Below are 20,484 nucleotides of genomic sequence, written 5' to 3'. Positions count from 1 at the left end.
TGATAGTGATCCTTGGGATTCCTGACCCAGCTTCCAAAATCTTCTTGGAAATGGCTTATCCACCTTTTATGCTAAAGTATGATTTGTCCCAGTAACCACAGTCCTGGCCACCATGTAGCTGCAGCTCAGATCTCCGTTGCTCATGATGGCCTGCTGCTGAAGGTGCCCTCTTGTGTGATTGACACAGGTACGAGGTCTGCAGCACCTCCGCTGATGGCTCTGAGTGTGTCACACTTCCAGTCTACTTCAGGGAAAGGAAGTCCAGGCCGTCGAGCACTTCTTCCGGGGCAGTGCTGTATGGACAGCCACTGCTGGTTTCTGTTCCCAAGCACAAGCTAACCCTTGAGTCTTTGTACCAGGCTGTTTGTGAGCGTATCAGGTTGGTGACAGAAATGCATTTTGCTTGTTATTTAAAATCAAGATGGGCCTGGTCATAGTGGTGACTCCCCATGCAGTGTCCCTGTGCTGGTCCCACGTGCTTAATCCTGTGAAAATGCAGTTGGGCCTGCCCCCAAAGGGCCAGGACAGGTGCTGTTGGGAAGGGGCACCTGGCACATCTTTTTTTTTTTTTTTTTTTTTTTAAGGGATCTTACATTGTTTTTTGGGTTGTTGTTTCTTTTTTTTTTTTACAGCTTATTTATTTTTGAGAGAGAGCGCACGCGTGCATACACACAAGTGGGGGAGGGGCGGAGAGAGAGAGACAGAATCGGAAGCAGGCTCCAGGCTCTGAGCTATTAGCACAGAGCCCAACGTGGGCTTGCACTCATGAACCTTGAGATCATGACCTGAGCTGAAGTCAGGCACTCAACCCACTGAGCCACCCAGGTGCCCCCCATCTGGCACATCTTAAGCATCATGATACTGTCACCTAAGCCTTCTCTGGGGTTCCTAGAATCATGTCTGTCACATTTGTCAGTCACTGGGTGCAGGCAGTCTAGTGTTTTGAGGGCAGTTTGTGTCAGAATACAATTTCTGAAGTAGCTTCACGATCATTCTGAAGCTGGTAATTAATGTTCCTGGGAAATATTTTTCTAATGGTGATGCCATGTGACATTCATAGAAGATTTGAAACAAGCATTCATGGAAGACTCGGAGTCTTCGGCGACTTGGTACTTAGACATCTTATCTTTTGGGTTCCCCTCAATATCTAAAGTATTGACAATCACATGCTTTTAAAGCCCCTTTATTTACCTGAATTGCTTTGTGAATAGCTGGGAGTATATCAGTTGTGAACTACTTCTAGCTGAATAGTGGAGAAAAACAGGTAAATGTTATAGCTAACACATCGTTCTTTTTTTCCTTTTTTTCAAGCCGCTATATAAAACAGCCTTTGCCTGATGAGTCTGGCAGCTCGCCCTTGGAGCCGGGGGCCTGCAATGGCTCCAGGGGCAGCTGTGAAGGTGAGCGCTCGCCACGCTGTGGGGCTGTGACTGACCAAATCCCTCCTGACCTCCCTCTTCTTCCAAAGGTGTTGTACACACGGGAGAGGGAGGCTCTAAGGCTGGGTGGGGGCTCTGGCTAGAGAGCAGATCTGGGAGCCCCGATGCACCACTCCGTGCTGCCAGCGCATGTTGTCCAACTTCAGCGCCTCATGGAATCTTCTTAGACATGTAGGCTGTGTTTCACCTCAGGCAGAGTGAGACTGACAGGACTCGGTGACTTGCCCAGGATCATGAGGTGTGTTGGGATTGCAGTGGGTGCTTATCCGGCACTTGACTGCCTCCATGACTTGGCTTCTGTCTGCAGAGCTATTAGGTTGGCTGTTGCCCACCACTCTGATGTGGCACTGCCTCTGGGGAGGACAGGAGTCCTGGCCAGCCAATCAGAGGGCAGAGAGTTTCTCTTAAGAGTTTCTTTTTTTTTTTTTTTTTTTAATTTTTTTTTTTTTTTTAACGTTTATTTATTTTTGGGACAGAGAGAGACAGAGCATGAACGGGGGAGGGGCAGAGAGAGAGGGAGACAGAATCGGAAACAGGCTCCAGGCTCTGAGCCATCAGCCCAGAGCCTGACGCGGGGCTCGAACTCCCGGACTGCGAGATTGTGACCTGAGCTGAAGTCGGACGCTTAACCGACTGCGCCACCCAGGCGCCCCTCTCTTGAGTGTTTCTTTCTGCCCAGGAAGCTACAGGTAATAGCTGACTCTAGAGAGCTCCGTCTGTGGCAGCAAAGAGAGCCACAGTCTACAAAGCAGTAGGATAAGGCTCATTGCAGGAAACCCAGAGCCCTCGCCATTCTCTCACGTCCAAGTGCTCACAAGCTTATCCCTGACTGAGGAGCTGTGTCTGAACTGCATTGTGGTGGTTACCCTTTTGGGGGCCTAGGCGACTTAGTGGGTTTATCACTATATAACCGCAAATGTTCTCCAAATTAGTGCCATAAATTTTCAATTGCAAATCCAAATGCCCAGATTTCTCCAAGATGTGCAGTCTTTGAAAGTGAGACTTGACATTAAAAATAATGCTCACAAGGCTCTGTCCTCACCAGATACTGCACATTGTGAGTATTTTAGGTTTACTGTTTATTCTAGTCATACTTTTTTTTTGCCATTTTTTTTTTTATTAACTTAATTTTTAAATTTACATCCAAATTAGTTAGCATACAGTGCAACAATGATTTCAGGAGTAGATTCCTTAATTCCCCTTTCTCATTTAGCTCATCCCCCCTCCCACAAACCCTCCAGTAACCCTCTGTTTGTTCTCCATATTTAAGAGAATATGACCCCCTCCCTGTTTTTATTTTTGTTTTCCTTCCCTTATGTTCATCTGTTTTGTCTCTTAAAGTCCTCATATGAGTGAAGTCATATGATTTTTGTCTTTCTGTGACTAATTTCACTTAGCATAATACCCTCCAGTTCCATCCACGTAGTTGCAAATGGCAAGATTTCATTCTTTTTGATTGCCGAGTAATACTCCGTTGTATATACATACCACATCTTCTTTATCCATTCATCCATCGATGGACATTTGGACTCTTTCCATACTTTGGCTGTTGTTGATAGTGCTGCTATAAACATGGGGGTGCATGTGTCCCTTCGAAACAGCACATCTGTATCCCGTGGATAAATGCCTAGTAGTGCAATTGCTGGGTCGTAGAGTAGTTCTAGTTTTAATTTTTTGAGGAACCTCCATACTGTTTTCCAGAGTAGCTGCACCAGTTTGCATTCCCACCAGCAGTGCAAAAGAGATCCTCTTTCTCCGCATCCTCGCCAACATCTGTTGTTGCCTGAGTTGTTAATGTTAGCCATTCTGACAGGTGTGAGGTGGTATCTCATTGTGGTTTTGATTTGTATTTCCCTGATGATGAGTGATGTTGAGTATTATATTCTGATTCTTGCCCAGAATATCATGTTCTTCCACTAGGGATGAACAAGAGGGTGTTTTGTGTCCAGGTCCCACAAGCAGAGATGTCAGGGTGGTCGTGACAGTCTCGAGCAGACCCTGGGAGACCCATAGGTTTTTGGTGCTCTGGCAGTTAAAGCACTGTGATTTCTAGCTCAAAGTGTGGGGGGACAAGTCACCTCCTTCCTCTGAACCTTGGTTCATGCATCTGCAGAATGGGATGATGACGTCTGCTTCACAGATTTGAGGTTACAGGTTTTTTGGTGTTTTTTTGTTTGTTTGTTTTTTGGTTTTTTTGAAGAGTGGGGATTGGCAGAGGGAGAGAGAGAATTTCAAGCAGGCTCCATGCCCAGCATAGAGCCTGATGTGGGGCTTCATTTCACAACTGTGAGATCATGACCTGAGCCAAATCAGGAGTTGGACACTTAACCAGCTGAGCCATCCAGGTGCCCCAAGGTTACAATTTATTAGGTAATGTGGGTTAAAGTACCTGGCACATAATAGATGCACGATTAATAATAATACCATGTCAGTATTTGCTGTTGTTATATTTAGCCTAGCTTTTTTTTTTTTTTTTTTTTTAATTTTTTTTTTCAACATTTTTAATTTATTTTTGGGACAGAGAGAGCCAGAGCATGAACGGGGGAGGGGCAGAGAGAGAGGGAGACACAGAATCGGAAACAGGCTCCAGGCTCCGAGCCATCAGCCCAGAGCCTGACGCGGGGCTGGAACTCACGGACCGCGAGATCGTGACCTGGCTGAAGTCGGACGCTTAACCGACTGTGCCACCCAGGCGCCCCTAGCCTAGCTTTTTAGATATTGCATTTGTCAGTCTCCTGTTCAGGGAGAATTACTGCCTTCTTTTGACTCCTTTAACTGAGTCTTGGCAAATAGACTTCAAACCCTATTTAATGTTGTGAAATACTTCTAATGTTTTTACTGCCATGGCTTCTTGTCAGGCCTATGGTGGCTGTCTCCTGATTCTCCTGATCTTGGGTAGTTGCTTTCAGTGGACTCTGTTTTCTATTCTCATCCTGTTATATACACTCACTGTATTTAATTCTGACTGCATTAGCATAAGTTTCCTGAGATTTTCCAAGGAGCTGATAGCCAGTGGTACAACCAGGGATGGAGTTCTTATAGTTTTAGGGCTCTGTTTGTTTACTGAGTGGGGTGGACGCAGGCTTTTCTGTGTCCCTGTCAGACAGGTAGCAGGTAGGGCAGGGTCTCACCTGCTGGTCTGGGAGCGGGGCAGGTTCACCTAGGTGTAAAAGGGGCAGTGCCAGTGCCTCAGGAGCCAAGTGGGCTGATTGGAAAAGGAAAGTCCATGAGGGCTGGGCTTGTGGTCTTGTGCCAGCTGGCTGTTTCGGAAGGGTGCCAGTAGGGGTGCGTGGCCCGCCCTCATCCATGGCTATGTTGTTCTTGTGGCCTGAGAGGAAACTGCTGCGTTGTCCTGGGCCTGACTTGTCTTTCCTTATGAACACTCCCACGGCAGACTGTCTAAGAAAAAGAGGATTTTTATGTACAACATCCTGTTTTCCTCAGAGTGTCCATGTCTACTATTTTCCCAGTATGTAAACTTCATATTTTATGTTATGATATTTTCTTATTTTTTTTTAATTTTTATTTATTTTTGACAGAAAGAGAGACAGAGCATGAGCGGGGGAGGGGCAGAGAGGGAGACACAGAATCCGAAACAGGCTCCAGGCTCCGAGCTGTCAGCACAGAACCTGACGCAGGGCTTGAACTCACGAACTGTGAGATCATGACCTGAGCCGAAGTCGGATGCTCAGCCGACTGAGCCACCCAGGCGCCCCGTTATTTTCTTATTTTTAATGTTTATTTATTTTTGAGAGAGAGAGAGAAAGACAGAGCGTAAGTGGGGGAGGGACAGAATGAGAGGGAGGCACAGAATCTGAAACAGGCTCCAGGCTCTGAGCTGTCAGCACAGAGCCCGACGCGGGGCTCGAACTCACGGACCGAGAGATCGTGACCTGAGCCGAAGTCAGACGCCCAACCGACCGAGCCACCCAGGCGCCCCTACAAATGAATATGTTTTATGGATCTTTTTATTGCAGTCCCATATACCAGTTCTCTGGAAATGCCTGGGAAATTTACTCATCAGCATATGTCTGTAGAATGCCTATTAAAACTCTTGAGAGGGACCTGGCTGGCTCAGTAAAGAGCATGCAACTCTTGATCTTGGAGTCTGAGTTCAAGCCCCACATTAGGTGTAAAGATTACTAAAAAAAAAACAAAAAACTTAAAAAAAATTATTGAAGCTCAGCAATCTCCGATGAATAAAGAGAAAAAAAAAAAAAAGTGGGCAGGATCCTGTCTGCTGTGTTCACTGGGACCCACCAGCATGGCACCTGTACCTGAGAGACATTCAATCTCTGACTACTTGTTGAAGGGACAGTCAGCCTGTTTCTTGTAGAGGAACTGAAGACTTTTGCTTAGTATTTGTGATCATAATATTTTTTAACTGACTTTTATTTTGAGAGTGTGTGTGGGTGTGTGAGAGTGGGGGAGAGGTAGAGAAAGAGGGGGACAGAGGATCCAAAGCGGGCTCTTTGCTGACGGCAGACAGCCTGATGTGGGGCTCAAACTCACAAACTGAAATCATGACCTGAGCCAAAGTTGGGCGCTTAACCAACTGAGCCACCCAGGTGCCCCTTAATTGTCTTTTAAATTGTGTTTCTCAACCAAACTGTCTTCTTGGCTTCTCATTTTTTCCCTTTTCTCTCTGTGGGTCAAGTGATGAAGTTGAAAGAGTCAGAGGATGTGGGTCGAAACCCAGTAAAGTATTCAAGTGTTGAGGGGCCCAAATTTAGGACAGGTGGGCTTGCTGACCACATTGTGTACCTTTGGGAGTGTCACTGAGCCTTCCTAGGCCTGTGCTTCCTCATCACAGATTAGCAGTGCCCACTTTGCCTGTCTTAACCAGCTTGTGAGGGTCACACAGGAATTTTGGTACCTTGTGAAGGGCTAGGTGTAGTTTCACACAAACAGGACAAAATCTGGAAGGAAGCACTGTAGTTAAACATGAAGTAAAATTTTCAACATCAAAATGGTGGCAATTTATATACACATTGGTTTTCATTGTATGCCAGGAGAAGATGAAGAAGAAATGGAGCATCAGGACGAAGGCAGAGAGCAACTTTCAGACACAGAAGGCAGTGGGGAGGACGAGCTGGGAAATGACTGCGGGGAGACCACCCAAAAGAAGGTCAAAGGCCAGTCCTGCCCGAAAAGGCTTTTTACCTTCAGCCTCGTGAATTCCTATGGAACAGCTGATATAAATTCCCTTGCAACTGATGGAAAACTACTTAAACTCAATTGTAAGCACTTTCTTTGACTTTTCAAACTGGGCATTTGGGGGCTTAGGATCCATTTGAAAATCCCGTTTGCGCTCAGCACTCACTGCACTGGGCTTTTGCCATCTTCCTGTAGCTCCAGGAACAGATGTTTGTGTGGTCCTTGGCTTAAAGTTCCTTAGTTTCAGAGACCTCACCCCTCCTGCCCTGGCCGTCTTGTCAGGCTTTTCTCTTTGGCCCTTGATGACTTTGGATGGAAGTGAGCTCTCCCTTCACTGCCACCACCCTCGGGACCTTCGCTCTGGGTTGCTAACACTTCTCGTACCTCTGGCAGCATTTTGCCAGACCCATGTCACTTAATGAGGCTGGCTAAATGCTGATTTCTTTTGTTCCATAAGACTACTCATGAAATGTGACCCATGGTCATGGGTTGTGTAGGCTGTTTGTTAGCGGGAGCCTGTAATGGGGGCTGATGTGCAGACAAAAGAGGCACCTACACGGGATGTACGGAGAGCACAAGAGGACGGTGAAGACCCCTGCCTAGAAGCATCTCCGTGTCTCCTTCATTGGCAAAGAAATGAGCACACTGTCCTTTCGCTCTTTCTTTTTTGTTACATTTCTTTAAAAAATTGGTTTCAAGAACAGCTTTACCAATGTGTTTCTGGGTCTCTGTGTCTATCTCTCTCTCTGTGTCCCTGCAGCTCCTTCCTCTCTGTGTGGCCGCCTCCTCTTGTACAAGGCCTTGCATATTCTAGCCAGCTTCTTGAATTCTAGTCTTTGACTCTCCCCTTCAATCTTTCCGTCTCCTTCCCCCTCTCTCGCAAGCTGTGGCCTGGAAAGTGCGGGCAGTGAGCTGGGCAGTGTAGGGATCATCTTTTTCCTTTTTTTAAAATTTCTTCTCTAATGTTTACTTATTTTTGAGAGAGAGAGAGAGAGAGAAAGCGAGCAACCAGGGGAGGGGCAGAGACAGGGAGACACAGAATCCGAAGCAGGCTCCAGGCTCTGAGCTGTCAGCAAAGGGCCCAACGTGGGGCTCGAACTCGCGAACCGTGAGATCATGACCTGAGCTGAAGTCGGACGCTTAACCAACTGAGCCACCCAGGGGCCCCTAGGCATCACCTTTTTTGTTTTTCTCCCCTTGGGGATAGCACGCTTGCTCCGCCTAATATCCCTCATTTCAAAACCACTTTATTATTTTGTCAGGTTTTCTCATGGGTTAAGGTGGGAGGGTAAATCTGGTTGCTGTAACTTCATCTTGATCTATGTTCTTTCAGTATCCTTATATAGTTAGAGCCTTTGGAACTTACTGTGACATTGAGGAAATCTTTGCCAAAGGTTTTGGGGGTCCCGGGGTTCAGAGTAGGCTGGCTCAAGGCAAAGCATTGCTCTTGGCAGTGGCTGGTGATAGGTGAGCAGGTGTTGATGATGAAGCCTGAGTGTTTTCTTGTCACTCCTGTCACCTGAAGAGCCTCTCCTGTTGCTGGCTATTCGGTTATAAGTGACACGTTGGTCCTCCTCCACAGCTCGATCCACACTGGCCATCGATTGGGACAGTGAGACCCGGAGCCTTTATTATGATGAGCAAGAATCTGAGGTAGGTGACTGGGGACTCCTGGTCAGTGGTACATGCTGGCTTTTGCTCTGGCTGTGTATTCAGGTCACTCACCCCAGTTCCCCAGCAATTTGACAAATTCTACTTCGGATGGAGAATGGAAAGCACTTAAAGATTTTGTCATTATATGTTCAGAGGCTCCAGAAAGTGCATTATATTCCAGGGATGGGAGCTTGGGAGGTTGTGGCTTAATGGGGTTAAGACTCCTATTTCCCAACGGAAGTCCGCACTTTGTCCCCCACAGGCCTATGAGAAACACGTGAGCATGTTGCAGCCTCAGAAGAAGAAGAAGACCGCGGTGGCGCTGAGAGACTGCATCGAGCTCTTCACCACCATGGAGACCCTTGGGGAGCATGACCCCTGGTACATGGCACCCCAGTCTGGGCAGGGACACCCGTGCACCCTGGACTGAGATCTGCTGGGGTCATCTGTACACAAAAACCCTTTTGGGAGGAGACGTGTCACTTCTTATCACATGGCTGTGACGTGGCTGTCCCTATATCACAGTCTTTCTGTGCAAATTGTGTTTTCCAGACTGAGAAAGCCATCTTCCTATTTAGCAAGGTGGCTTAGACACACACACACACACACACACACACACACACGCTGCACTGAAGCAGCCCGTGCTGAGTGCAAAAAAAGACATTAGGGGATTGTGGCTGTGCCTCCATGCTTGGGTGCCCAGGTGGCCCTGGCTCCCTGGCCCCCCACTAAGTGGAGATTTCTCTTTTCTCTGCAGGTACTGTCCCAACTGTAAGAAGCATCAACAGGCCACAAAGAAGTTTGACCTGTGGTCCTTGCCGAAGATCCTGGTGGTCCACCTCAAACGTTTCTCCTACAATAGATACTGGAGGGATAAGCTCGACACCGTTGTGGAATTCCCCGTCAGGTGGGTCCTGAGTGTTCTTAGGAAAATTAAAAAGTAGGCGAGAAACCTAGGCACTGATTGGCTAAGTGTTTTGCCACGAAAGACTTTTCTGCATTAGGATGTTTGCTTGGGTCTGGGCCCTTAGACTTTGGCTCACCCCCTCTCCCCATCCTCCCGCGTTTGGGGAAAAGATTCTCCAACAGAAGCGCTTCTCAGGTTCAGGGTGATGCTGATCATTGCTGCCACCTGACTGAACTGGTCATCCCATCTGTCATTGGTCCCAGGGAGCCTGGGCTAAGCTGGACAGCACAAATGCAGGGCCGAGTCTCGTTAACAGGGCTACAAAGTAACTGGAGCATAGTCTGCTGAGGAGAATTGGGCTGCAGGTGGGGACGCAGAGCCTCCTGTCCTGTCCTGTCCCCGGGTAGAGAGTGGGACTGGCTGTCTACTAGTGTCCTCAGGTCCCAGGATGCAGAGCATAACTGACGCAGGAAAATAAGTCAACCAAATAAGAGTTTGTCCACAAAATGCAGATTTTAGAGTGTTTCCCGGGTAGTGGGACTAGAGGTAGATAGACAATGAAGTATAGATGTGTCAGTGGGAGAACCTAGGTGGTAGCTACATGAGTATTTGTTGTAAAGTTCGTTCAACTTTTCTTTATGTTTGAAATTTTCAAAATAAAATATTGGGGGGGAAAGTTTTCTGGGACCTGTTTTGGCATTTAGCTTAAATTTTTATGGCACCAGCTAGAATTTGGATACTGACAGCAATTTCTACATAGTTGCTGCAGCCCTCCCGTCTGTGCATAGAGCCCCTCCTCGCCTGGTCTGGGGCCAGAGTTAGCCAGGCGACTTCTCTCCAGCCTGAACATCTTGGTGCTCAGAACAAGACCCTGGGTCCCCTGCCTTCTGCAGTTAGTTTTTGAGTGCTTTCCTATGTTCTAGCCTGTTGCATAAAAGGGATTGCTGGGTTACTCTGACTTCTTTCTCTGAGTTTAATGTATTAAAGGCCATTTTTGTGTTTTGTGCTCAGAGCTCTGAACATGTCCGAGTTTGTGTGTGACCTGTCAGCAAGGCCTTATGTGTACGACCTCATTGCCGTGTCTAATCATTATGGAGCCATGGGGGTTGGCCACTGTAAGTACTGGCATCTGCTTCCTCCGAGATGTTGAAATGCCCTCAGCCAGTCTCTCACCAGCCTCTTCCTGTGTGCCACGCACTGCCCTAAGTACTTTATTTACACAGCACCTCACGCCTCCAGTGTCAAGGTTTCAGGTTTGGTCCAAACTGCTGCTTCTCCATTCTGTCTTTTTTTTTCTTTTTCTTTTTTTGTCTTTGTATTCTTGAATCCGATAATCCCACCTCTGGGAATCTATCCTGAGGAAAGTACTTGACATTGGGAAAATGCTTTATGCACAAAGATATTCACCTGTTTATAACAGTGAAAAATTCGTATCAGGATTGCTGACCCACAGTTGGCACTACTGTCCACATACTTGATGGAAGAGTGTACAGCCGTTGCAAAATAAAATCAATGATCACGGGGAAATGCCTGTGACGTGTTCAGCCTGCGTCATTGCAGGAACTAGTGCCACAATTACGTTAAAGCAAAACAAGGAAACCTTCCCTTTGCTCTACTTTATTTTCCAAAATGTCTGGAATGTGTAGGTTTACTTTTATAATGAAAAGACTTATATTTTGTTGTTTGTGGAAGGGTGTTAGTGATGTTGAAGTCAAGAGCTGGGTTTCCTCCTGTTTCTGCTGCATCTGCACCATGCCAACTGCCACTACACCCAACGTTAGGACCCTAGAGATGACACCATGGGAGATATCAGTTCCTTTTATATTCACAGCAGATTACAGAACTGCCCTAAGCCCCAGTCTTCTCCCCTGTACGGGTAAGCTTTTTCTGTTGGTCCAACAGTCTGCTTTCCTGCCCCTCCGTTTTTACTGTATAACCTCATGGCTGGGACGGCTGCTCAGTGTCCAGCCCTCATGTCTACATTCCAGGCCATCAGAAGAAGAGGAAAAGGGGCACAACCTTCCCCTTTAAGCCAGCTTCCCAGAAATCTCCCTTAACTCCTCTACGTTCATCTCATTGGCTATAACTGGGCACATGGCTACATCTAGCTGTAGGAGAGGCTGGGAAATAAAAACTGCGCCTGTTTGAAAATTGGGGTTGACTGGAATGGCTATCGGTGACCTCTGATCACATCATACCCTGCAACACTTCCTGCAACTTTTTTCCTCCCCAAACTAATTTTGGTATCTGTGTTCATAAATGTCAAATGAATTTACTTTAAAAAAATGATACTTTTAAGTGCTATTTTAGTATATAAACATACCACTTGAGCAACTTTCTTAGCCTCCGTATCCTTCAGTGTTCTCATCCATAAGCTCAGGCTGGTGGTGTGTGAACCCACATTGGGTCCACAGTTGGAACTCCAGGATCGAGAACCACCATTGTTGCTGTTATGCCAAGCATGGACAGTGGGAACAGGCCCTCGGCACCTTTTCCTTATGTTCTTCGCCCCCGCTTTGTGCAGGCACTCTGATAAGGAATAGCTAAACGGCTGGCCCAAAGTCACGCGGCAGTTGGAGACTAGTAACCAGTCCTCCGTTAGAGTCTGTCATTTCATAGAGTCTGGGAATTGGTCATTGCTGCTGGGATTGCTGTTGTAAACACATCCTGCTGGGGAATAGTATAAAATCAAGACAGGAAGTGTTGGCTGTGGTAAATGCTTAGATCACCGTGAGGCATTGTTATCCAGCCACCAACTTGGACTCAGATTGATCTTTCTCTGAAACTATGAGTCATCTTGTCCACATCCCAGCTCTGTAAACCCAGTGTCCCTCACTGGGATTACCCCAGAGGCTCTAAGAGGCCGGAAGAGGCAGTAGTAGCCATCTCCCTGAACCAAGTGGGGGAGAGCGATTTTTGCTTAAATATTAAAAGTATCAGCTTCTTTTATGGGTCCCTTGGCTATGGTTTAACAGCCATCCTGAAGATTAATACTGGGTTTCTCTATTTTTTTGGATTAGTTTCCCCAAATTACAGGTTTAAAAAAAAAATTTTTTTTTTTTTTACATTTATTTATTTTTGAGAGACAAAGCATGAGGCGGAGAGGGGCAAAGAGAGAGGGAGACACAGAATCTAAAGCAGGCTCCAGGCTGTGAGCTGTCAGCAAAGGGCCCGACATGGGACTCAAACTCGTGAACCATGAGATCATGACCTGAGCCGAAGTCAGATGCTTAACTGACTGAGCCACCCAGGCACCCCTATTATTATTATTTTTTTAATAAAAAATTGCTTAATGTTTTAATTTTGAGAGAGAGTACAAGTAGTGTGTGGAGGAGAGACAGACAGACAGACAGACAGACAGACAGACAGAAGCAGGCTCCAGGCTCTGAGCTGTCCACACTCAGCCTGATGCGGGGCTTGAACCCATCATGCCCTGAGCTGAAGTCAGAAGCTTAACCAACTGAGCCACCCAGATACCCTCCAAAATTAAAGTTTAAAGCCTTGGTCCCTGATGACTCCGTTTTTACCCTTTCAGAGCCTTTTTGAGAAAGAATAGATTTCAAAAAAAGTAGTTGACTTTTGGTTGTTACCTATAAATTTAATTTCAGGGTCTTTGTTTTGTTTTATTCATTTTTTTAAAATACAATTTATTGTCAAGTTAGCTAACATACAGAGTATACAGTGTGCTCTCGGTTTCAGGGATAGATTCCCATGATTCATCACTTACATACAACACCCAGTGCTCATCCCAACAAGTGCCCTCCTTGATGCCCATCACCCATTTTCCCTCCCTACCTCCCCCCCCCACACACACATCCCATCAACCCTCAGTTTGTTGTTTATATTTAAGAGTCTCTTACGGTTTGCCTCTCTCTGTTTGTAACTTATTTTTTCCTTCCCTTCCCCCATGGTCTTCTGTTAAGTTTCTTAAATTCCACATATGAGTGAGAACATTGTTTCATTTTTTTAGAGTTTTATTGTTCAGTGCAATAAACTAGCCAGATTAGTTCTCTGGTGATTGCTAGAGGTATTTTCTTGTTGACTTGGCAGACACCGCATACGCGAAGAACAAACTGAACGGGAAATGGTATTATTTTGATGATAGCAATGTGTCCCTGGCCTCCGAGGATCAGATAGTGGTGAGTAGGCTCTAATACTTGGTTCCTCATCTTACCTTTATGGGTAGAGTCTCCTGGGCTGGTTGGTTATTTGGTCATCCTGATGTGACAGTGGGAGCTGGGTGTGGTGGAGAAAGAATTGACTGCCATTCCTTCTGGGACGCTTCCTAAATGAGAAGCTGGACTCTCGTCTGGGTTCTATCATAGGGCACTGGCCTTTCCCCACTCTGGGCACAGTCACCTTCATGGTTGCTTCTCTGCATGGATGCATAGGGCACAGTGGCAGATGCCTGAGAGTGGGTTTTGAACAGTGAGAGAAAAGCTGGGGAGAATGGGTGGTAATTCCAACCAGTGAATGAACTTTTCCCCTCTTGTGTTTTAGACAAAAGCAGCTTACGTGCTATTTTACCAACGTCGAGATGATGAATTTTATAAGACACCTTCACTCATCAGTTTTTCTGGATCCTCTGAGGGAGGGACGAGCCCAAGCAGCTCACAGCAGGGCATGGGGGACGATGAGGCTTGCAGCATGGACACCAACTGATGCTGTCTCCGTGACTCTGCCACCCCACAGCACCAGTGTAATCCCCCAGGAGAACAGCTTTGACACTCTGGAGACTTCTAGTCTAAAAACCAGATGAGGAAATTCCCTTTTATGAGCAGAAGAAAAAAAAAAGAAAAGACCCTGTTTGCTCAGAAGGGTTATGTCAAGAGGCTGAATTATTTTTCTTTTTATGCAGGTGGTGAGAAATTTCTTGTAAGACCTGTGGAGCTGCAAAGTAGGGGTGGGGGGTGCACAGTGGAGTAAGTCCTGTGAATTCCAAAGAATGGAGAGGAACAGTAATGGAGTATGGTGGCCGTGAAGACAGACATGCAGGAGGCTGCCCTGAGCTCCTGGATTTCTTATTCTGGTGCTGATTACTGGTCACCCCAGCAGTCTGCCCGCAGTAAACCAAGCCTCAAGTTCACTTGATATTGTCCCCTTCTCCCTTGCTGTGCACTGAGATGGGTTTGTAATTCCCTCAAAATTAGCCACTGAAGCCCGTTTCTGTGTCCCTTTGAGCCATCTTGGAATTTCCATCTTTCTTCCCCCTAATGAAATGAAAAGAATTGGTGTTGGGGTCTCCTGCCCTGCAATCTCGTGTGGAACCTAGCAGTTCTGTTATGTCCCTCACCATCCTTGATGAATTGAGACCGTTGGATACGGTGTGGAGCTTTTATTAGATCTCACTTAAAAGAAGTCGATTCACAAAACTGCTGGGTACGGTGGCCCATCCGGTTTCTCTCCATGTCAGCTGGAGAACAGGAACCTTTCCCTTCTTGCCAACTTTGGTAAGAAAGGAGATCGCCCCTGCAGCGGCTTCTGGGCGGTCCTTCCCCCGCCCCCCTCCACACCCCGCCCCCCAACCCCAGGCCATCCCGCCCGCAGTCCTCATTGGGCTCGCTGGGTGGGGGAGGGAGGCGGGGATCCCGCTAGTGCGCTTCCCCTCTGGGCCCCGTGGGTTTAAAGAACTAGGTGGTCGTCCCGGCATTCTTGTCTGACCTTTAACCTTGGAGCGGGAGCGCCGTTCTCGTGCACGCGCGGCGACCGTTGGCGGGGGTGGCGGTGTGGCGGCGTTGCTGGGTGAGGACGTGGCTGCGGACCTTCGCCCAAGGGCCGGCTGCGGGCTGCTGGCGAGGGCCGAGGGGGCCGCGGAGATGACTGGACGGGCGGCAGGGGCGGGCGGGCCGGGAGCCGGGGGAGGCGGGTCCGGGCGTCCCTGGGGCTCCCGGCAGATTGCAGGTTCCTCCCGAGAATCAAGGGCCACACCCGCCGCACGGGAGGAAGCCCCCCCCCTCCCCCGGCCCCCCACGCCTGGAGTGTGGGTTACTGTGGCCTCTGCCCTGTGGCGTGGATCAAGCTCCAGGAGATGCGCCTTTCAGGGGTGGTTTGCAACTTCATCTGTAACGTTATACTCATGATGCTCTGTGCATTTACAATGTATTACATAATAAAGACGTGGTCGCTTTTAGGGGAAATGTCTGAAAAACTGAGAAGATGCAGAAAGGAGCTGACTGCAGCCATTGACCGAGCCTTTGAAGGTGTCAGTCATTCCCAGGAGTGCTCAGACCAGCAGAGGCTGGAGCAGGATACCGCGCCGCCGCTCTCCTTCCCCCTTCCTGTGCACCGGCTCCTCTGCAGGAGGCACCCGCTGGCAGCCTGCTCCTCCTCCCCTGCTCCTTTTGCTCCAGTCCCTTGTGCTTCTGAGACAGAGAGCCCTGCCTTTGCTCCAAACCATGCCCCAATGAATGCAAAGCCACATGCTTTATGCGCGAAAAGAAAACCTCTGACCAGTAAGGAAAACGTATTGATGCATTCCTCCATTTGGGCACCCGAAAGACAGTTTTGGAGAGCTGCGGGAGATGGGGAGAACTGGAGAAAAGACAGACTAAGGTGATTCCAGTTTGCCAGTATAAAAAGTTACAGTTAGGGGGATCGAATTTCTGAAAATGCCTGAAGTCCCTAAATTGAATTTGTAGCACTGCCTTGCCTCCCCTCTAGGACCATCAGACTAGTCCTAGAAACTGCCTTGCAGGTCCCACGGGGATAGTGAATGTTAGAGAACCTGATTTCTAAAATGCTTTATTTTTTATGCTGCAGAAACAATGTCCATACTAGGGACAGGCTGAATGGATACTTCCTGCCTTCATCCCTGTTTTTGCTCCCTTCACCCACACCCCACCCCACCCCACCGGTTTTTTAGGCCATCACTGGGTTAAGATGTCCCCTAGACCTTTTTTTCTCCCTGGTAGTTTTAAAGTTTATTTATTTAAGTAATCTCTACACCCAACGTGGGGTTTGAACTCACCACCCTGAGACCAAGAGTCACATGCTCTTCTGACTGAGCCAGTCGGGCACCCTTCTCCCTGGTAGGTTTAAACTGCCTGGTTTTAGGCACCTTGCTTTGGAGAAAGGATGACCATATGGGATGAAACTTCAGGGTCCTGCCATCTTGGCTTCCATGGAGGCAGAGAAAGAAGAAGCCATTTAGTTGATTCAATTCTACAAATGTTATATGGGCATTCATACTCATTAATGCACTATCTGTGATGCCTGTGAGTCATTAGGATGTTGTTATTAGTCAACTTCACTGATTTAGCAGTTTCCAGTTGTCCTGTATACACAGCACAGGAGCTGATTTAAAGTTGCCAGTGTATTTTTGTTTTTAAGATTATCTAACACTGAGTTCCCCACGATATTTTCTTGAAAGAGGCTCTAATCCTCCACCTTTTCTTCTTCTTCTTCTTCTTCTTCTTCTTCTTCTTCTTCTTCTTCTTTTCCTACCTGGGGGTTGCAGGAAAGATATGGAGAAAGATTTGAAGGTTGACTCAAACATGCCACTCAGCAATTCTAGCCAAGAGGTCACAAAGGATCTGCTTGATATGATCGGTGAGTACAGAGGGCAGGTCTGTCCTCTCCTCAGGATAGGTCCTCCTTGCAGGCTCTTGAGTCAGCAGGTGTCTTTAAAACAAAACAAAACAAAACAAAACAAAGCAAAAAACCACTGTCTTAGTTCTCATTCATCTACATGGTAGATTTGTTTTGCCAGGGCAGGCTCTATGCATAGAGCTCTCATGGAGCCGATAGCCTGATGGGTCATTTCATAAATGTCTGGTTACAGTGAAACCCTGGACATAAGGGACAATGGCTCCCCAGGACTTGGTGGTTGAGCTTAGATCTGGAGACAAGGACATAGGCAAAGATGGGTCAGGGTGGAGTGGGTAGATAACATAAGATTAGAAGGAAAGATCTCCAAAGCTCCCCTGTAATTCCAGTACCCAAAGAAAGCTACTGTTAACATAGTGCTATACATCCGGTCAGAGGTTTTTTTTCTACACACACATCTGTACATTGTGTGAACTGTGCATGACCTAATTTATTTATTTTGGTATGTTCTATTTCTAAATGACTGACACTGCACAGTGGACCAACAGCCCCTAATTAAGGCATGCATAGCCTTGGGGGCTGCCTGAAGCTCTTGTCTCTGGAAGGGTCTCCAGGTTGTGGGGATGAAAGGGAGGCCCGGTGGGAGGATACTCACTTTAGGCCACAGAGCAAGACCCCTGCCAGCCCACTATGTGAGAGGACAGAGTCTCCTCCAGTAGTCCCAGGAGGGGAGCTGAAGTCACCTGCCTCGGCTCCCCATCTTTCACACCCTTGCCAGCCCCGGGAAGCATTTGGATTCCCCAAAAGACTCGCATTTTTTTCACACTATGTCTGGTCATGCCTGCAGGTCAGGGAGTTCCCTGAGATCCAAGACAAGCCTGTGCATCTCTGTGTCCTCCCACTTACACCTTCCTTGGGGACTGGCAGGTAGTTGGGCTTAATAAATGTGGAGCTGGGAGGGAGGGCATCGAGACCATCTAAAAATTAGGCACCTACTGTAGCAGCCTGCCCACCTCAGGGCGGGAATGCCAGGCTTGGCACAGTCCCTGAAGAGTGAGTGCCCATTTGTGGCTTTTAACTTGTGCCTGAAATGGCTTTGGGAGCCTCTCACTGGAATTGTAATGCTGGATGTTCTTATTTTTAAGACCATGCAAGCATCCGAGCTATTGAAGAACTGGCTGGGAAGCTAGAATTTGAAAATGCGCTGAGCCGTGTGTGTGGCCGCTGCGGAGGCTCGCCCTTCAGGGAGGAGGCCTGGGCTCTGCTCTCCGATGAGAGCCCTCAGAAGGCCTCAGATGCAGAGCCTGGCAGCCTCAAGCAGGCTTTTGATGATCACAGTATCGTCGAGACTGTGCTGGACTTGGAAGAGGACTACAATTTGATGGCCTCTTTTAAATACCAAATTGAGTAAGGACGGCTTTGGTTCTTTCCAGCAGGAGGCTGTCTCTCAAGCAGTGATCAGTGTCACTGTGGGCCACTGTGGGCTGGCAGAATCTGGGTTACCACACCCTCTTTAACTTCTAGTTGTGTCCCTTTTTGATCTGAAAGCCCCCCCCCTTTTTTTTTTTCTGTTGCTTTGAAATGTTTCTTACTGTTGACTTGTTTTTCACTTTTCTTGACATCTCAAATGTGTCTTTGATTGACGTTGAATACATCCGGTACCCAAGGCGGGTATGGGTTGTGGGCCTCTGCTGTGTCTCCTGGTATTATTTTCCCATGGGCCCCTGAATAAGTAAGTACTGGGGCCACAACCAGGGTGAGCTTTGAGCAACCCCTGGGACCAGCCCTCAGGCCAGCACAGCCTACACAGACTTGTGGCCCCAGGCCCTCTGCCACCCTTGCACACTTTCCACACAGGGCTGCCTGTTCTCTGCATGGGCTCCATGCTCTCCTTTTGTCTAGACCAACCTCTCATCAGTGCCCCCCAGCCCTGCCCCTGTTAAGCTTGAAGGCCTCTACAGGGACCTCATGGTTATGTTGGAGAGGCTGGTCCCCTCCCGACAGGACATTCCCATGAGGCCTCCCCACCACACTCTGCACATCAGACCCCTGGGCCCTCAGCCAAGGGCAGTGGGATGAAAAGGTAAGCATAGGTCCTGCCCATGGGCCAATGCCCCACATTCATGCATCCCACTCCAGGCTTGGAGACCCTGGAGGCCACAGAGAATCCCTGTAGCAATGACCCTGCTAGGGCAAGATGGGCAGGGAGTGAAGGAGGAGCCAGCCCACTGCTCCCCTGAGGTCAGCATAGCAGCAAAAGCCTAACAGGGCTGGCACTAGCCACACTCCTGGAAAGAAAGGACAAGGACATCATCAGAAATTATTTTGGCAGATGTCTTAAAATCATGATGTTCTTTTGGGACACATAAGCTATTGGGCAAGATTTGATGCCCAGAAACTGAGTCTCAGGGAAGTGCCTGCCTTCTGGGCTCATATGGGGAGGATGGGGATGAGGAGGCTGGCACAGGGGCTGTTGTAAGACCCAAAGCCCAAACAACCCAGAGAACCGGGAAGGAAGGCCCGTGGCCAAGGGCCCCCCTCTGACAGGCCATCTTTTAGGCTAGAGACCTCAGCATAGGGCAGGCTGCGGAGCTGGTGACACAGGTCTGGTGATTCCTGCGAGCTCTCAGGTGGAGACTGCATGCCCACCCCTTAGCGGAGCAAATGGCACCACTAGCCTCTGGCCACTTCATGAGATGGGCCTCCCCTGCCAAGGCAGCCACCACCACTGCCCCGCGGGGGGCAGAGGGCAGGACAAGGTTAACCAGAGGACATTCAGTCCCTGTAGGGAATGGCACCCTCAATAAGCACTCACCGCTTGTGGAGTTAGGGACCAGTTTCTTCTCCCTTAGCCAAAAGGACGGGAGCAAATGAAAATAATGCTCACAGCATCCTCAGCTGTACTGCTCAGGTGAAGAACGGCTGTGTGCATGGAGAGAGGTCTACTTGGGATCCAAAAAAGCCAGGGCTCAACACAGTGTAGTTCAGATATGAAGTGTTGATGTGGATTGTCTCCCATAGAGAAAGCGGAGCTTAATCCACTCTGTTTCCCATCACTACCCCTTGAGGCCAGGCTAGACTCAGTGAGTCCCTTCCAAGGAACAGAGCAGGGAAAAAGAAAAACAGATTTCTGTGCAGAAGCCTGACAGCACTTAAGCACATGATGAAGGTGACACCACCAGTGACGTCATGTGGCTGACCCTTCCACCCCCACAGGGAGCAATGAGAAGGGTGCTCCACCTCTACCGTGTTCTTACCAAAGCCCCTCATCCCCAGTCTAATCATACACTAAATGTCAGACAAACCCAGATTGGGGGACGTTCTGCAGGATGCCTGGCCAGCACTCCAGATTGTCAAGGTCATGAAGAACAAGGAAAGACTTGAAACCTGTCACAGACCAGTGAAGACACTCTGACTACAACACAGTGTGGTATCCTGGATTACATCCTGGAACAGAAAGAAGACATTAATGGAAAAACTGGGGAAGTCTAAATAAAGGCTGGAGTTCATGTATTAGTTTCTTAGCTTTGACAAATATGCCTCAGTTATGTAAGGTGTTAACATTAGGGGAAACTGGGTGAAGGGTAGATAGAAACTGTCTTTGCAACTTTCCTGTAAATCTAAAGTTATTCCAAAACTTAAGATGTATTTATTTTTTGAAAGTGCAATTGATCCCAAGTTTGTACAAATGTGTGTATGAGCACAGCATATACAGGACATTGTTATGGAAGGCAAGGGGGTTTTGTCTTGTTTTTTCTTGTCCATATTTTCTAATTTTTCTGC

General features: G+C 48.0%; 3 protein-coding genes across 9 annotated transcripts in view; 2 read left to right on the top strand and 1 right to left on the bottom strand.

Moving 5' to 3' along the window:
- The window catches only part of USP4 (ubiquitin specific peptidase 4), a 49,953-nt gene extending 35,711 nt beyond the window's left edge, over positions 1-14,242 (top strand). For 2 of the 5 annotated variants that reach the window (XM_047838395.1, XM_047838386.1), the window contains 9 exons: positions 188-379; positions 1,312-1,400; positions 6,452-6,679; positions 8,179-8,249; positions 8,512-8,630; positions 9,007-9,156; positions 10,168-10,271; positions 13,207-13,295; positions 13,657-14,242. In XM_047838395.1, coding sequence (XP_047694351.1) covers positions 188-379; positions 1,312-1,400; positions 6,452-6,679; positions 8,179-8,249; positions 8,512-8,630; positions 9,007-9,156; positions 10,168-10,271; positions 13,207-13,295; positions 13,657-13,818 — 1,204 coding nt within the window. In that variant the 3' untranslated portion in view covers positions 13,819-14,242. Of the gene's footprint in view, positions 1-187; positions 380-1,311; positions 1,469-6,451; positions 6,680-8,178; positions 8,253-8,511; positions 8,631-9,006; positions 9,157-10,167; positions 10,272-10,848; positions 11,033-13,206; positions 13,296-13,656 lie in introns of those variants that run through there. The other 3 variants (XR_007147746.1, XR_007147747.1, XM_047838410.1) reach the window with 3 other exon arrangements.
- Positions 14,243-14,565: 323 nt separating this feature from the next.
- Positions 14,566-20,214, top strand: CA2H3orf62 (chromosome A2 C3orf62 homolog). Of its 3 annotated transcripts, none has more exons than XM_047838474.1 (4): positions 14,566-15,708; positions 16,613-16,704; positions 17,847-18,108; positions 20,030-20,214. In XM_047838474.1, exons 1-4 carry the CDS (start codon positions 15,185-15,187, stop codon positions 20,064-20,066), a joined length of 915 nt encoding a protein of 304 aa, XP_047694430.1. In that variant the 5' UTR covers positions 14,566-15,184; the 3' UTR covers positions 20,067-20,214. The 3 variants fall into 3 exon arrangements, with proteins under 3 accessions (XP_047694430.1, XP_047694439.1, XP_047694448.1); XM_047838483.1 differs by having other exon boundaries at positions 19,978-20,214; XM_047838492.1 differs by lacking the exon at positions 20,030-20,214 and having other exon boundaries at positions 17,847-18,388.
- Positions 20,072-20,484, bottom strand: part of IHO1 (interactor of HORMAD1 1) — a 42,333-nt gene continuing 41,920 nt past the window's right edge. Inside the window, exon 12 of the transcript XR_007147757.1 lies at positions 20,072-20,148. The gene's annotated coding sequence lies outside the window, so the exon portion shown is untranslated. The remainder of the gene's footprint in view (positions 20,149-20,484) is intronic.

The sequence above is a fragment of the Prionailurus viverrinus genome, chromosome A2 (genome assembly GCF_022837055.1).
Source record: "Prionailurus viverrinus isolate Anna chromosome A2, UM_Priviv_1.0, whole genome shotgun sequence".
In the NCBI taxonomy this organism is placed as follows: Eukaryota; Metazoa; Chordata; class Mammalia; order Carnivora; family Felidae; genus Prionailurus; species Prionailurus viverrinus.
This window is presented reverse-complemented; position numbering and strand designations above follow the sequence as displayed.

What these genes read in the sequence shown, in the direction of transcription:
- CA2H3orf62 (XM_047838474.1), top strand. Translation starts at nt 15,185, where the DNA reads ATGCGCCTTTCAGGGGTGGTTTGCAACTTCATCTGTAACGTTATACTC. An exon ending in GGATCTGCTTGATATGATCG is followed by an intron (nt 16,705 to 17,846) that starts GTGAGTACAGAG and finishes CTTATTTTTAAG; the next exon opens with ACCATGCAAGCATCCGAGCT. An exon ending in TCTTTTAAATACCAAATTGA is followed by an intron (nt 18,109 to 20,029) that starts GTAAGGACGGCT and finishes GACGTTCTGCAG; the next exon opens with GATGCCTGGCCAGCACTCCA.